Source organism: Lithohypha guttulata (assembly GCF_036872675.1).
Source record: "Lithohypha guttulata strain CCFEE 5908 chromosome Unknown scaffold_11, whole genome shotgun sequence".
Classification (NCBI taxonomy): Eukaryota; Fungi; Ascomycota; class Eurotiomycetes; order Chaetothyriales; family Trichomeriaceae; genus Lithohypha; species Lithohypha guttulata.
In genome coordinates, this window is record NW_027042760.1 from 277,145 (window position 1) to 292,244 (window position 15,100).

Below are 15,100 nucleotides of genomic sequence, written 5' to 3' on the forward strand. Positions count from 1 at the left end.
TCAGGGGGTGGAATGTTGCCTTTCGGCGAAACCTTGAAATAATTCACCCCATAATTGCTGAAATGACAAGTAATTATCGAAACAACAGTAGTATCTAACAAACAAACCGTGATTGATTTCCTTGCTCGGTGCTCCCGAAATGTTCTACCAGACCGACTCGTTCATTGGCACCAGCTTACAACTCGTTCGTGTCCTTCGATACATTGGACCCGTTTCCGCGAAGACATGTCACTGACCGGCCCAGCAAAGGCTGTCTCCGGCAAAGGATGGTCTGGAAATATTTCATTATCTGATCGCGACAGAAACGCTTTCGCTGATGGCCGAAAGCGATCGCACACCACGCATGCTTGTCGGGAGTACAGACGCAAGCGCGCTAAAGTAAGTTCTTTGCACTTAATCCCTTCTCAGTCAAGCTGGCTCTGGCGCTTTCTAATGCTGCTGTAAAACGCTTGCACCATGGCTGGTGGCTGCGCGTCAAGATTGGGCTTTTCGAGCGCGGAACGGCTAATGTGGGCAGTGTAACGGTGCACAGCCTTGTGCGAAGTGTGTCCATTTCAATACTAATTGTGACTACACCTTAGCAGACGGGCGGAGGAGTAGGAAGGTAGAAATCAAGGGACTATGCCATCGAATAGCCGAGCTTCAAGCCGCATGTGATATTTATGAATCTGGTCACAATGCACAAGATACAGGAGTTCTGAGTGCTAAAAGTGCGGGCAGTCCTGGTGACTTGTTGCCAGCCAAAGGTGTAGCAACAACATCGTCGGCACACCCTCTATTATTACCGGCGGAGCAGATATCCCAGATCCAGACGGACCTCAACGCAAGATTGGTTCAAGACAGCCAACCTGACGACCAGAATTACAGAGTTCCGGAGACCTACACGACTTTTCATCTACCTCCTCAGGATGTGGTAAAGAATGGTGCAAAGTTCTTTTTTGATGTGATTGAAGGCTTATGCTACGTCATTACTCCCGACGAATTTGACGTTATATGTGACAAAGTGTATGTCGCTCACAACAGCGATATGATTGATGTTACCGAACTGTGCGCAATTTCTGCATTGGGCTCTCAATATCTGGATAGGGTTGATCGAGTGCCGAACGCATTCAAGGATGCTTTGTTAAGAACTTGCGTTGGGCATATAAATAACGTCATCGAGAGTAGTACTATCAGAGGGATTCGAATACTGGTATGCATATGCATGTACGGTATCATAGAGAAAAGACGTACTACACGCATTGTCGTCGAGCACGCACTGAAGTTGTGTCGTTGGGGGGTTGAAGACCCTCATAGCAATGGCTTCAGTAATGTCTCATCGATTCGGATCAAGCTATATCGAAGCATCATATTCCTAGAGTGGTATGCCCTCCTCCTTCCCCTTTCGTTCAGGCATGTACTGACTTCTCCAGTTGGCTTGCGACTTCTCTCGGCTATCAACCTGCTCTGACTGAGGCGGAAGTCAGCTCCGTAATGACCAACGTTTATCGTAAAGCAGAGCAAAACTTGAACAATAGCAGTCAAGTAAAGGTGACTGAAGTGGGGCTCCTCAAGCTCAGAGTTCTCCAAGAAGTTTACCGACCCCAAGCACCTACTGCTGACGAAATTGAAGAACGAATGAAAGAGCTCGAGGGCTGGCATTCGACCCTTCCTCCCTTCATGACGCTATCAAATCTCATGGCTGGGAAGTGCGAACCTCTGACCGCATGTGAGAGCGGTGCGCTCATGCTCGCCCACGCGATGTACCTTGGTTCGGTCATCTTACTACATCACCGCATCTTAGGGGACGCTGTTCATGCGAAGGTCATCAATAGTCCACTGCCATGGGAGCGATCTTCTGAGCGCGCACACAGCCACATCACTCGTTGTATTGACGGTGCACGATGCATCGCTCGGATTTTTGATCTGCTGGGCTTCGGAGGCGGCACTTCGCCGTTGCACTTGCGGTGCTGGCTATCTGTCTTTGAGATCTTCATGGCGACGACTATACTTCTCTGTGACGTAGCTGTGAAGTGTCTGACCAGCTCAGACGACACGACAACCACAGAAGATCTCAAGAGAGCATCAAGGTGTTTGCAAATGTTAAGAGCTAGTGCTGAAGTTGATGCTGTCAGCAGGAAACTGCACGAGACACTGCATGCCCTCTACGAGAGGCTGTCTTTATTGAGAGTCTCAAGCCACTCCTCTTCGACAACGGCTACGGGGTGGAAATTCAATAATAACCCTACCACAACACCGATGGCACCTGACAAGAAAGATTCGGCAAAACAATTGACTAGAGATGTTGCCAGCGTCCTCAGAAACCCGTTCGGTCATGGTACAAAACCGGGTCCGAACATGTTGTCAAGAACATGTGGCGTGGAGGATCCGGACTGGTGGGAGTTGAGGACCGCCACTTTTGAAGCAGCGCAGACAGAGACCAGGCCAATTAGTAGGTAGGGCCGTATGTGCAAACATCACGGGAACCGCCTCGTGATTAAAGAAGCCTGCAAGCTGCGAGGTGAACATGAATTTTTGTCGTCAATGATATTACTCCGTTGACACTGACCTAAACCATTCCACTTTTCTATAGCAGTACTGATGAGCATGAGCCTATCTAGCCGTCTTTCCAAAGCTACTGAGCCATTCGCCCCTCATAAATAAGATGTTACATAACAGCTCAGCACTTGATGTTTGAAGCAGCACAGCGCTACTTAGATTCAACGTTCTTCGATCTTCCGAGACGCCCTGTCAGCCCTTCATAGCTCTAGCACGAGCTCCTATGCCACAACAGGTCACTTAGCTGTCAGTTTTTGTCTCCTCGAATGGTTTTGGCAGCTAAAGAGCTGAGTTTCTGAATTTGACGGAATAGACCCTGGCATACATCTCACGAAGGGCAACTTACCAGCTCTGGATGTGCTCGATATCTGCGCAGCACATCTCGCCCAGCAGGAGCACAATACCTGATCCAAATTTATGAGTCTGCCTCTGCCACTGTAAATTGTCCTGGGAGTTATCGACAGGAAAGAGTTCATCTATCAGATTTCACCTGCGGAACGAAACGTGCTCCAGACCATCACCAAGCAGGCTTCCGACGTGCCCTCGTACTTAGGGCAACCTCCAGCATACACCGAACATAAGCACGATGATCTCGAGGACGATCTACTGCAAGCAGCGTATGTGCATGCTGAGTTCGTTGATCATATGCATGAGCTTCTTTGGATTCGTTCACCAGTTCTGTTTGGCACTTTGCACCGAGGACCAACTCGATATCAAGTATTGGCGCAGCAACAGCCGGAAGCCTTACCGATGATTGTCCAGGAGCATCCTCTCTTGCGACTCGTTCACGTGACATGCAGGCTCTAATCACCGTATAACTCAGTGAGTCATGTCCTACCTGCGAAGCAGATCTCAAGGTAGACCTTAGGATCGGCCCGGAGTGCTATCGCCGGATTTGCGAGCGCGTTCGCGACGAACATCTAGCACATTCCAATGTAAGGTCACTTCCAGATCTCAAAAAGGACTAGAGATCAAACATCATTGCTTACGTTGCGTTTTACCGCCACGTCGAAGCCTTTCGGCAATCGCATCCGCCAGAAACCCTACTACTAACAGCACCCTACACAAGAACTGAGCTGGACGGACGTAGAATCGAGCGAGCGAAGTAAGACCTAGCAGATCACTGCTATGGTCGTGGATATGTTGTCAAGGAGGAAGAGCCTGCCGTGGATGACAAAGATGGCAAGCTTATAGAGAAAGTGCGAAGGTGAAAGTTACCAGGCTCACTACAAAAGAGGGAAATAACTCAATGCTCGGAGGAGGATTTGCACAAGACAAGACCTTGCTATAAGCGCGGCACCATTTGCGAGCCTCGGAGTGTCTAGCAAAGGTTTAGACAAGTTGAACTCCATATAAATGTGGACATGGTCACCTTGATTACAACAATACTAAGCTTATAATGGCTGTCAGTCAGTGCCGATGGCTAAGTATGCATTGATGATCCAAGATACCTATGAATATCTTCTAGAAGATACATCTTGCCTAGGTTCTCTAGACGACACGTCGTCATCATCGTTTATTGCTATGTCATTGTACCAGCTTCAGTGCAGGAGCACTGGGTGCTGGAAGCGCCGGTAAGACGGTTGTCGTAGTAGACGGGATTTTAAAGACGGCCTTTGCGCTATTCAAAGACAGATTAGCCGAAGACCGCATACTCCGCGCCGCTTCCGCACGTGGCTGAGACTAATGAGCACCCAAGATTCTTCTTGTTTCCGCACCCTGATGGTGGTGGATTGCTCCCAGTAAATCGGTGTTCCTATAATTGATCATCAATGTATATTATGCTGAACTTTCTGTATGTATACAGAACGTCACTAATGGTGTCCTCATTGGGCAGTAGAGTTTCCACTGGGTACCTTTTTCTTGGTCAGATACAATTGCCGTAAAGGATCAGCGGTAGGAGAACAAGATCAGCCAGAAGATGGGATCTGGCAGGGATATAGCTTTCGGCACGGTAGTACTCGCTGTAAGTTTGTATTGATCACCGCCAGAGAATGCTCTTTATGGCATGTGACTGGTCGCTAAGATTGATGATGCTTAAAAGAATCGTTCTCTCATCAGGAAGGTATCGGATATACAATGGGAACACCATCGCCGCAATTGTGTCAGATCAGCGTTGTTCCCAAAAACTTAACCGACACAGAGACTAACGGAATCTTTTCCCGAGACTTCATGACGATAGTCTACTCTGAGGCTCAACATGGATCTTCTCCATGGACCGTTCAGCTTTACTTGTGCCGTACGTTATGAGTTACAATTGTGATTCCCGAGTATGATCTGTGATACGAAATGGCAGCTTCCACACCACCACTAAGGCCATCAGATCTAAGCAATAACATCCACCCAGACGAAATTATACCATCGCGCCGGCGACGTGAACATGCAACTCGAGCGTGTCGCGAGTGTAGGCAGAAACGAGTAAAGGTACGTAGCAGTCGCATGCACAATGAAGATGAGAGGAAGGCAGTAATAACTGACAGTAATTTACCACAGTGTATAAAGCTTGAAGATTCACGACCGTGCGATTCGTGCCACAGAGGTAACCTTATCTGCACATTTGACCAACTCGACAAACGAAGCAGAACGTATAGGGAAGACTCGTTGAGCACGATAAGTGACTATAAAGAGCTGCTCGATCGGGCTGTCTCGGTCTGGAAGGTTGGTGAACAGGCGGTAATCGACCAGACCATGACTGTTCTCGCCGACACCGAACTGTCTATTGCAACCCAGCTCGAGCAGACTGCTCATACTGGATACATGAACGTTGATCGATTTCCAAAATCGGTAAGTGTTTCTTTACAGCAGAACTCACTAGGTCAGGATCTCTTCGACTCAAGTGACAAAAGTCTTGAGTACGTCGGAAAACCGTCCACATCAGCAAAACATCAAAATCCTCCACAAGCATCTAGAGGATTGCCAATAACTATGTTGCTCTGTGATGAGGAAGAGAACACAGGCTAACAAGAACGTCTATTTGCAGGTTTCAGAAGAAGCGAAGCGCAGCCTTTACAAACGGGCTCTCTGTACATATCAACGATATACTGTCAACACGACGTGTTTCCTGGTTGTTCCTCCTAGTTCCATCCGCGTTGTTGCACGAGTAACAAGGCCTTCTTTCCTGCCAATGTTGCAATCCTCACCCTTGTTTCGTCATTTCCTTTTTTAGCTGAAATGCTTATGCTTCTGGTGTGTACGGATTCAAGCATACATTCATTCTCCTGCTAGGCTACTGATTAGTTTATATCTAAGACCCTAGTCATACTGTGCCATAGAAGCGGATCATTCATTGACTCTCGTTACGTGTTTTTGTTAGACGCGGAACAGACGCGGATCAGGGTGTAAGGTAGGATCAGGCACAATTAATTCTACGATGAAAAATGTAGCTCTGAACTGTGGTGTATAGCGACAGAATCTATTGTAATTATGTAGAAGTGTGTTATTGAGTATTACTGCTGAAGCGCTGTATGGGGCATATACGGTGTATCTAAGACTGTTAATAAACCACATCTTGTGTAATATAATGACTTACTTCATTCAGAGCGCTAAGCTAATATTCAAATAAGAGGTTCGAAGAAATGAGATGGTGCTTATATATTATACTTTTATGACCAAGTTGGAATGTGATAACCTTCGGGATACTCCCGTGTATCTCGGTACCTCACGTCTCTTCTCGCGCGAAAGCTTCCTGACACACCATCATGGTGGTACCACGTCCTGGAAAACGTAACCGATTTGAGCACATCCTCGACGTGGATTAGATATGCTGCTATATGGGTCACAGAAAAAGGACTGCGAATGGCGGATGCCAATGAGAAGGCTAGGAACAACAGGATCGAGCGAGTAACGAGGAGTGAAGCGGAGGCAGCGGATGAAGCGTTGAGGGCAAGGTGGTTAGCAGAGCAGGGAAATGGTAGGGGAAGGACGATAAGTGGGCGAACGAGTGGATGAGATGGTGTGCAGCGAAGTGAGAGACCTGAACTGAACGACTGAATTCATGCGTTTGTTACTGTAGAGGGTCGCCGAGCTATTCGAGTATTGAGTATTTTTTTCAAGCCGGGCTTGGTTGTGGCTTACGCCACTCAATCCAGTTAAGCGCTGGTGATGTCTTCAGAACACTTTAGTAGAGCCTTGTCGACAAAGCTTCAGCCTCGGGAATTTGTCTGCGCTCTTGCAATTGTCGTTCAACCAGATGTTTGAGCACCGTCATGCCTTGGTCACTAGACCTTGCCGCCCAGCTGTCCTTGTACTGTCTGGGGCACCACTCTGTACTGACGTGATTGGTCTGTCGTCGCCGGCCTAGAGATCGGCTTCTACGTTCTCGACGGGGTTATATCCAATTCACTCCATCGTCAGCTGATCTAGTCCGAAGCTACTGATGCTGCAGGCGCAGTCGATTGGGGCACGTGCCTATACTGACAGAGGTCAGCGAAGGATGTGATCGTCGTCGCCTCAACATCCTGTCCACCACGAACCTCACGATCGGAGCGACGCTCACTACCAGGCCGACAATGGTGAGAACCGTCTCGAGCGATAACGACATGGCTTGAGCAGAACCACTGTCAGACGTCTTCGGGGTGTGTGATTACGGTGTAAGCCGAGCATACAGAGGAACCAGATGCAAAAAGACGGACGGCCATATCTATCAGCTGAAGGTGACCAGTGCGAGGAGCTTTGACGGGCTGGTTACACATGATTGTCTGTTCGACGGACGACAACCAAATGTTTCACAGAAGTGGTACTTGGTGTACAACTTCGCCGTTGGCGGACCGCGGGTCATGCAAGGAGCTGAGCAATCTCCCCTTGGCGCGCTCTGACACCAGGGCGTATTCAATCGATGCAAAACTGAGATGGCACTGTGGCATGTGGTGACAATGAACGTGGGTAAAGAGACGTGCGTTGACGGTACGACCTGGTTGTATGGTAGAAGGGCCCCTCGACACATTACTGGCGAGAGGGAGTAATGAAAAGGCATGGAACAATGTGAAGGAGGGGAGGGTGTGCGTCCCGTTCGTGCGCCTGAGGAGCGACATGGCTCGCGGGATTAAGACTTTGGGACTAGCAGACACTGCAGGGCTCACGTAAGGGATGAGAGATCACCGCAACCGGAATGATATCGCGCCTGGTGTTTACGAGACTATGAATCGTGACTGATCTGGCCCGTCTACCTCGCGTCTACCTCTGGCTAGTGTAGCTGCTTGGGTGACCTTCCATAACTTTGTGGAACATGCAAGCTGGCGCGGCGGAGGGACAAAGCCTGAGCAACCATGGATTGCTACCGATACGTGGACCATCTACACGCGCAACTGCCTGTGCACGTGTCACAGCCAGGAGCGGAGACGGCTGCATCAGTCTGAGCCTGCCCAGTTCGTCTTTCCGGAGGTATACTCCTGAAAGACCGCCATACTCTGAATCTCATATTTCTTCCTTTCCTCCTGTTCCGACCCCGCAGTGTTTCGATTGGTCGTCAGCAGGGGCTTAGCTTGTACAGCTGTAGATCCGATTCCGCGTATAAGGATATGGCATTAGCTATGCTAATAAGACAAAGTACTAGGTTGACTGAGGCCTCGGCGCGAGGTAAGCGCGTGGCGAAGCCGAGGGCACCCCCGCCGATGCAAAGGCGACTATCCTTCCCACTGCCACTCCATCGCTTCATAGTTGAACCGATACCTTACATTAAGTTAGTTAGATAATTTCACGCAATGTTATATACAAATACCAGTGAAAGCGGTCTTTCGTGAGCGATTTTCGTCCATACTCTTGTTTGAGTAGGACTTTCGGTTGTGAGGGTACCTGGACGAGGACGTTCTCGAAAAGCGATGGTCGTAATGGCCAAATATGCTCACGCTAGAGGTGTCAGTAATGGTGTTTTAGCCTTGTTTATCAATCGTACGAGATAGCTATGACCATCGTTACAATGTAATATTGCGCCCGCTTTTTCCTCACCATACAAAGTGGTGATATCAATGAATTTGCCATTCGTGATATCAATCCACCTGGCGTCAATTGTATTAGCTCTGTTTATCTGTGATTGCCGGGAGAAGGATGGATTGATGTCGAGTAGATAGGTCCGGGTATAATTCGTGGCTGGCAGAGTGTAATCGAACGTCGTTCCGTTATATGTAGACGATAAAGCTTTCAGAGTATCAAAAGACATTTGTACATCGGCGTCCGTGTCCCACGGCAAAGCGCGTTGATTCCAGTACCAGCCGAGTAGTGTTCCGTGGGCGATCCATACTTCGATCTGTAATTGCTGAACGGTGGTCCAAAAGCTGGCCTGTAACAGCCTCAAGCTATCACGTAGCTCGTCCTCGTCGAGTGCGGTTAGTAGGGTAAACCGAGTGTCGTAGTGACTAATGGCACCGAGTCGCCGAGACGCGCTCCCGAAGTTTGTATCTTTAAAGCAGGATAGCTAATCAAGCAGAGTCCTTTCGACTAACGGAGAAGGAAGGACGAAAGAAAGCAGGTACAACACCAGCACGCAGAACGTCAATAGCGTAAGTAGTCGCCAGACTTTAGGAGACTTAACAACCCGCATAATGCAAGATTCAACTTGAATCTCAATCAATACGAGGGCTAACACATTACACGCACGCAAACACCATGACGTTGCAAACAAGATTTTGAGTGGAACTCATGTAAATCGTGCTTTAAGGCATCAAATATGATATGCAGTGATACGTATGTACTCGCCGAACGTCCGAGACTACAGTAACACGCGTGCGAGCGAGAGCCTCCAGTATAACGTTCTTTCGCGAGCACAAAGGTAAATGATGCGGACGATCCTTGTGTAAACCACCTCCATGACTAGCGAAACGTACGACAGAGGACGAAGTTGCTGTAAGCAATCAGCCATGTGTCACAGCCTACAGTAACCAGGCAAATGTCGTGGTTTTCAATTTTCTCCAGTCGAGCGCCCAGGATGCGACTTTGATACTCCCCGGCTCTTCCATTAGCGCCTGAGCCTGCTTGGCCTGCATTCCAGTCGCCACAACTTTGCGTCCCAGGATGCTCAATGGCTCCTGGCCGCCCCAGGGTTCATGCATAGGCGCTTGAAGGCACCATCTCAAACGCCAGTTCCATGCCCCTGCAGAGTGCTTGGCGTAGATACCAAACCTCACAAAATGGGAGGTGTGCTCAAGATGACCAATAGAACGAAACCTCTAACGTATACACAAGGCTCTTTTCAGGGTCAAATGGACTTCCTCTTCGTTTTCAATCTTCTAACTTCACGTTGGCACCTGAATACTGTTGCCGGAAGTCGGGGAATTGTTAATCCGTCTAGCTAAGCCCTGCTGCACGTACTTTTGCACAAACGACGATAACGGAATGCCAACGCAACAACTCCTCCACCAGAGCATCAGCCATACCAAAAGGGTTAAAGGCTACACCACAATCGACACTCGGCATCGCCTAGTTGAGCGATGACGTTACACAGGAGTTGGCAAAAAGTGTTTGTTTAGGAACATTTTCCATACGCTACATCCGTTGGAGGGCATGCTCGGGTCAATTAAGTACAATCTAGTTCCTGTTCTCAGAGCAAGCTCTTCCCGTCACGATGCTTCATGTGTGCAGGTCGACTTTGCATATGTGGGAGTTCCTGTTGGCAGCCAAGCCTCAGCTCGGGTAGCAGCTGTACCCGCACAACTGGTGACCCCTCTCTTCCTCTGGTCGATCTTGACGAGCAGTGACGCCACCTTCCCTGACAGTAAAAAAACCCACTGGAACGCACTCATAGTCATGGACGATGCAGACCTTGACTGAAATTCGCTGTACATTCCAACTTCAATTCAGGGGCCATTGCTGGGTATCCTCAACAAGCCCTTCTGTACATCTCCTGGCTGTGGAGCCGGTAATTTGTCAAGACTGTAGGACTGCACTGCTGCCTCGGCCTTTTGAAGATCCAATCCGAGTCGTAGGAAGGTATTGTTGAGCTCGGGGTAGCGACGCAGAGCCAGACCAACATAGACTGGATCAAATTGCGCCACTGTAGTCGCCAATTGTGCACTGAACCGTGTTTCCAACCATCGAAGATCAGCAGAATCGTGGAATTTCGAGCGGAGAGCAGCCGCACGGAGCTTGCCCTTGAAGATAAGGACTGGATCAAGAAGTGAAATCGTTTGTTGTCCGGAATTTTGACCCTTCACCTGCACCTTCCCCATGGGCACATTGGTCAAGGGATAGCATGAGCCGGGAAATTGATCCACGAAAACCTCAAGAAGAACGGCGTTTCTCCTGTCAGGTGTATCAGACCAAAGGAATGCGACATAGTCTTGACGAGTCTGATTGACAAAAACAAAGCCGGAGCGACCGTCGACGATGTTGATGAGTCGTTCTTTGTTGACCTTAGCAATACAGTCTACATCTTTACTTTCTCGTGCGCCTCCCAGACAGGCGATAGCAAAGCCACCAAAAATACCATAGGGAATATTGTTAGCTTCCAGGATGCGGTGGAAGGCGATTGCAGCCTCGCTGAGGCGGTCTTGAAGCATGCTAGGAAAGTATTTACTGAAACTTGTCTTCGAGAAACTATGAGAACAGTGATACTTCAGGAAACAGAGTAACTATTAAATGTACGGAATTGATGTTGAGATGGTGGTAAATCTGCAACTAAAGCTGGCTCTAATGCTCCCCCAATGGCTTTCCAATTCTTTAGCCGCCGGGTTTTTATTTATGCTTCACGACCGGATTGTGTATATGACCAGGGATATAAAACAGCAATGCTGCTTCATCCTCGTCTGCCACGTAGCATGTGATAGTGTTATCTGAAAAGTAGTCAATCCTGTCCCGTTTCGTTTTGGCGAGCTCGACTGCATATTCTCTCGCTACTGCTGATGTCTCAGGCAGACAATCACGGCAATCATCTTCGCTGATGTCCATGCCATCCACCAGCTGCTCCGAGGCAATACCAAAAAAAGCCTCACCAGAGGCCTTATACCTCTGACAGACTCCGCTAAAGAAACACCGAAGTTTTGGAAAGGGCAAATCTGCTATGTCCGCTGCCGGCAATACATTCAGAATCTCTTTGCTGTACGTGGAGCTTGATACCTGGGTCGTGAGAGCTGTGTGGTTCAACGCAAACCCATAGTCATCATCTTCAAGAAGGACGACATCGATGTCCGCGAAACTGTAATCCCTAAATCGTGGACAAAGTCGCTTGTATTGGATAAACACGTCTGTCTCCGGAGGTTCGAGTTTTTGAAGGCCGGTATCTAGTCGTGCAAAGACCCCAACAGCCCTAGCAAATTGTCCAGCAGGCACGCAAATCTCAATGTCCTGCTTTCTATCAGTCAACAATCTATGTCCTGAGAGTTGGCTTACATGTATAACCCGAGGTACGTTGTAGTAGTTCAAGGCAATTTCACCAACGAGACAACATAATACATTCTCTCCCTGGAGAAGACTGACCAATTTCTTCAAAAGCTCTGCAATGCCTGATTTCTGCGTCGCCATGGCATTTTGCAGGAGTTTGAAGCCAGCTGTACGAATGCTTTTACGGTAGTCCCCTACAAGTTTTTAAGTTAGCAGCGCCACTAAACGCGGACTCCTAAGCTTAGCGCCTGTCATGCCTACAAGCTGCTGGCCTTTCGCTCGCATCATACCTTTCAGGCGAGAACTGGTAACTTGTGTGATGTCTTTGACGAGATGCGGTTTCAAGTAATGTCAGATCTCCACCTAGAGGTTGGCTTACAGTACTCAACTTTCAAAATCCTCTCTTGCGCGCCTAATCTCATCCTTGCTGGGGACATCGGCAGGCTTTCTGACTACGACCTCTTTGCCGACTTTCTTGAAGCTCAGTGCACAAACTTCAGCCAGGTCTTTCTTGTTCTCGGCAACCACGAATTTTATGGCATCAGCAGGGCCAATGGCTTGAAGCTGGCCGCACAACTTGAGAATGAGCCACGCTTCAACAAACGCTTGAGAATCTTGAATCGGACGCGAATTGAATTGGCGGAAAACGTAACGCTCCTAGGATGTACGCTCCAGTCCTTCATTACGCCCGGATGCGAGCAGATTGTTCAGTCAAAGATCCAAGATTTTCGCCGAATCGTGGATTGGACGATAGCTGACCACAACAACGAGCACAAAACTGACTTGAATTGGCTGAAAGCAAACATTAAGCAGATTAGAGCAAATGCACCACAGAGCACCCATCGGATTCTTGTTATCACTCATCATGCGCCTGTTCGTAGGGGAAGCTCCAAACCTGAACACGAGCAGAATCCGTGGACCGATGCGTTTGCTACAGAACTCCTTGATGACAGTGAAAACCAAGAAGCCAATCCACTACAAGCCGTCACCTACTGGATATTTGGGCATACACACTTTTCAACCGAGTTTTGTCGAGGACAGGTACAGATAATAAGCAATCAGAGGGGGTATGATCTTGGTCGAAATCGCTGCGAGAAGGAAGCAGAGAGTTTGAAGAAAGAATCTTCAGAGAGTCGGACAAAAATTCCCCTTTTCAAGAAGTTGCTGGGCTTTATTCTGGTACGGCAAAGGTCTAACACTCGACAACAAACACTCAGCACTCAGACAGTGTTGCAACCGTTTCCAGGTCAAAAAACGTTTGATGTCCGAAAATGTATCGAGATTTAGGTGCTTTAGGCCTCGTCATTGCAGTTCGCACCTGCAAGGAGCAATGATCCGGTTGTAATCAGCGATACGGGAAGATCTGCGCATCGACTCCGGCACAGTGATAATTTTGTTGCAGCCTCTTCCACGCTAACGTCCTCTCACAGCTTAGGAAAGCGCATTTGTCGTCAAGAGGGTTCCTCATACTGGTGAACCAATGAGTGAAATACTGTGTGCATCGATGAAACGCTGGTGAGACTGATCACACGTTATCTGCACCCTCCATCTCGGACGCACACGCACGAGGCGGTCAGGTGTGCGGCCGGTTGTCGTGAATGCTTTGCATGTTGAGGTAGAAAAGCAGATCGGACGTGGGCATGCGATTGACCCTGAAAATGCCAAGCGAGCATTCAACAATGGTTCCTGAAACCACAGATAATGGTGGTGGTCCAACGAGGCAAGCCTTCATGCTAGAAGACCACAAGAAATAATCGTCACCTACGGTGAACCGTAACTCCACGCACCTAGATTTGCACCACTTTTTTACTTCGTACCACCCTTCCTTCAAACCACTCCCACGCAACCAAAACAACTCAATAGCAATGGATAAAGAACAGACTATTGCACAAGCACTCCAGGATCTTAACGATGGTCGTTTCTCCTCTCTCCGAGCCTGCGCAAAGTGGTACCAGCTCGATCATACGGTTTTAGGTCGACGCCGACGAGGTCACCAAAGTCGCGTCGCTAGTCACTCAAATCAGCAAAACCTATCCCCTCTACAAGAAAGCATGCTTGTTACGTTCCTATTACAATCAGAGAAAGCGGGACACGCGTACAACCACGTCCAGTTACGAGATATAGCCTCTATAATTATGAAGGCTGGTGGAGGCATGTCACGACTTATCATGCGGCCAGGACTAGGGCCAGGCGTATGACTGGATGTGCAGAAGAGCCAAGGCAAGAACTGAGACCGAGTTCCAGGGAAGGAAGGTTTGGCGAAAGCCTTGGATACCACTCAGCCTGATCTTATGCTCTTTCGATCTTGTCACTTGGCACAAGAGCACAAGAGCACAAGAGCAACCGGAATCATGAAGCATATATACGACGTAGGTCAGGCGCAACTGACGTTTGATAGTTACTCTGTAATCAATCTCCCTCACCAACTCACCTGTATTGTTTGATGCCCATCTTACGATACTTGACCTGTGTCTGCGCCCTGACCCTAGTTACTAACAAGCCAACATACCAACCACTCTTGATCATCGTCTGACTTACCCTCGGACGAGGAGCTTGCGTGATAAGTCTTCCTGTTTCCTGAAGTGCTTAACAAGCATCACAAGTGGTTGATATTCCTGATTGTGGTACTAGCAATTGCGGGTAGAGGGTGGTGTCTGAAGCTCCAGGGAATAATGTCATTAATAACAAGACCCGGAAATTGAACAACCACACAACCAGTGGCAGTCCTGCCACACCTCCCACTTCTGTAATGATGGTAGATCAATCAGCGTAACTTCCCAATTAGGAATCGAGACGCTAGACCCCCAGCCGAAGCTTGTTAAACTCTTTGGTACCTCCGCAGTAGAGCCTGAGCTACCACGGAGAACTGCTCGTTTTCAGCCTATGCCAAGACATTTGATCTTAGACTCTGTCGCTACTAGCGTGCTTGGCAAGTGGTCATCACTCCAATAAGCATACGATGTGCTTTGTTTCAACCGCGGCTCATGATTTTGAGATGAGCCTGATCCGCGCTTACGGCCTGGATGAAGGACACGAACGGTTCCGAACGGACATAGTCCGAGCCAAGAGCAAGCATCACGGTTAAGCGCCAGTATCACTGAGCACATAGATTCGCCCCTTCCTCGTCTTGACCAACTGAAGTGCCGGAGATGCTAAAAGATACAAGCTCGATACATGCACGACAAGACACGTCAAGCACGGTTGAGCGACCTGCGCCATGTATACCTTTACCACTGAAAACAACATGCGACGG

At 48.7% G+C, this 15,100-nt stretch overlaps 3 protein-coding genes across 3 annotated transcripts; 1 reads left to right on the plus strand and 2 right to left on the minus strand.

Moving 5' to 3' along the window:
• Window positions 1–225: 225 nt before the first annotated feature.
• Window positions 226–2,439, plus strand: LTR64_008692 (uncharacterized protein; the record flags this gene model as incomplete). Its single annotated transcript, XM_064903002.1, has 4 exons — window positions 226–378; window positions 414–543; window positions 585–1,362; window positions 1,413–2,439. 4 exons carry the CDS (start codon window positions 226–228, stop codon window positions 2,437–2,439), a joined length of 2,088 nt encoding a protein of 695 aa, XP_064750654.1.
• Window positions 2,440–10,325: 7,886 nt separating this feature from the next.
• Window positions 10,326–11,027, minus strand: LTR64_008693 (uncharacterized protein; the record flags this gene model as incomplete). Its single annotated transcript, XM_064903003.1, has 1 exon — window positions 10,326–11,027. One exon carries the CDS (start codon window positions 11,025–11,027, stop codon window positions 10,326–10,328), a length of 702 nt encoding a protein of 233 aa, XP_064750655.1.
• A 175-nt stretch (window positions 11,028–11,202) lies between these two features.
• Window positions 11,203–12,284, minus strand: LTR64_008694 (uncharacterized protein; the record flags this gene model as incomplete). The annotated part of the gene is made up of 3 exons (XM_064903004.1): window positions 11,203–11,811; window positions 11,857–12,041; window positions 12,227–12,284. The coding sequence occupies 3 exons, from the start codon at window positions 12,282–12,284 to the stop codon at window positions 11,203–11,205; spliced, it is 852 nt and encodes a 283-aa protein (XP_064750656.1).
• Window positions 12,285–15,100: the final 2,816 nt, after the last annotated feature.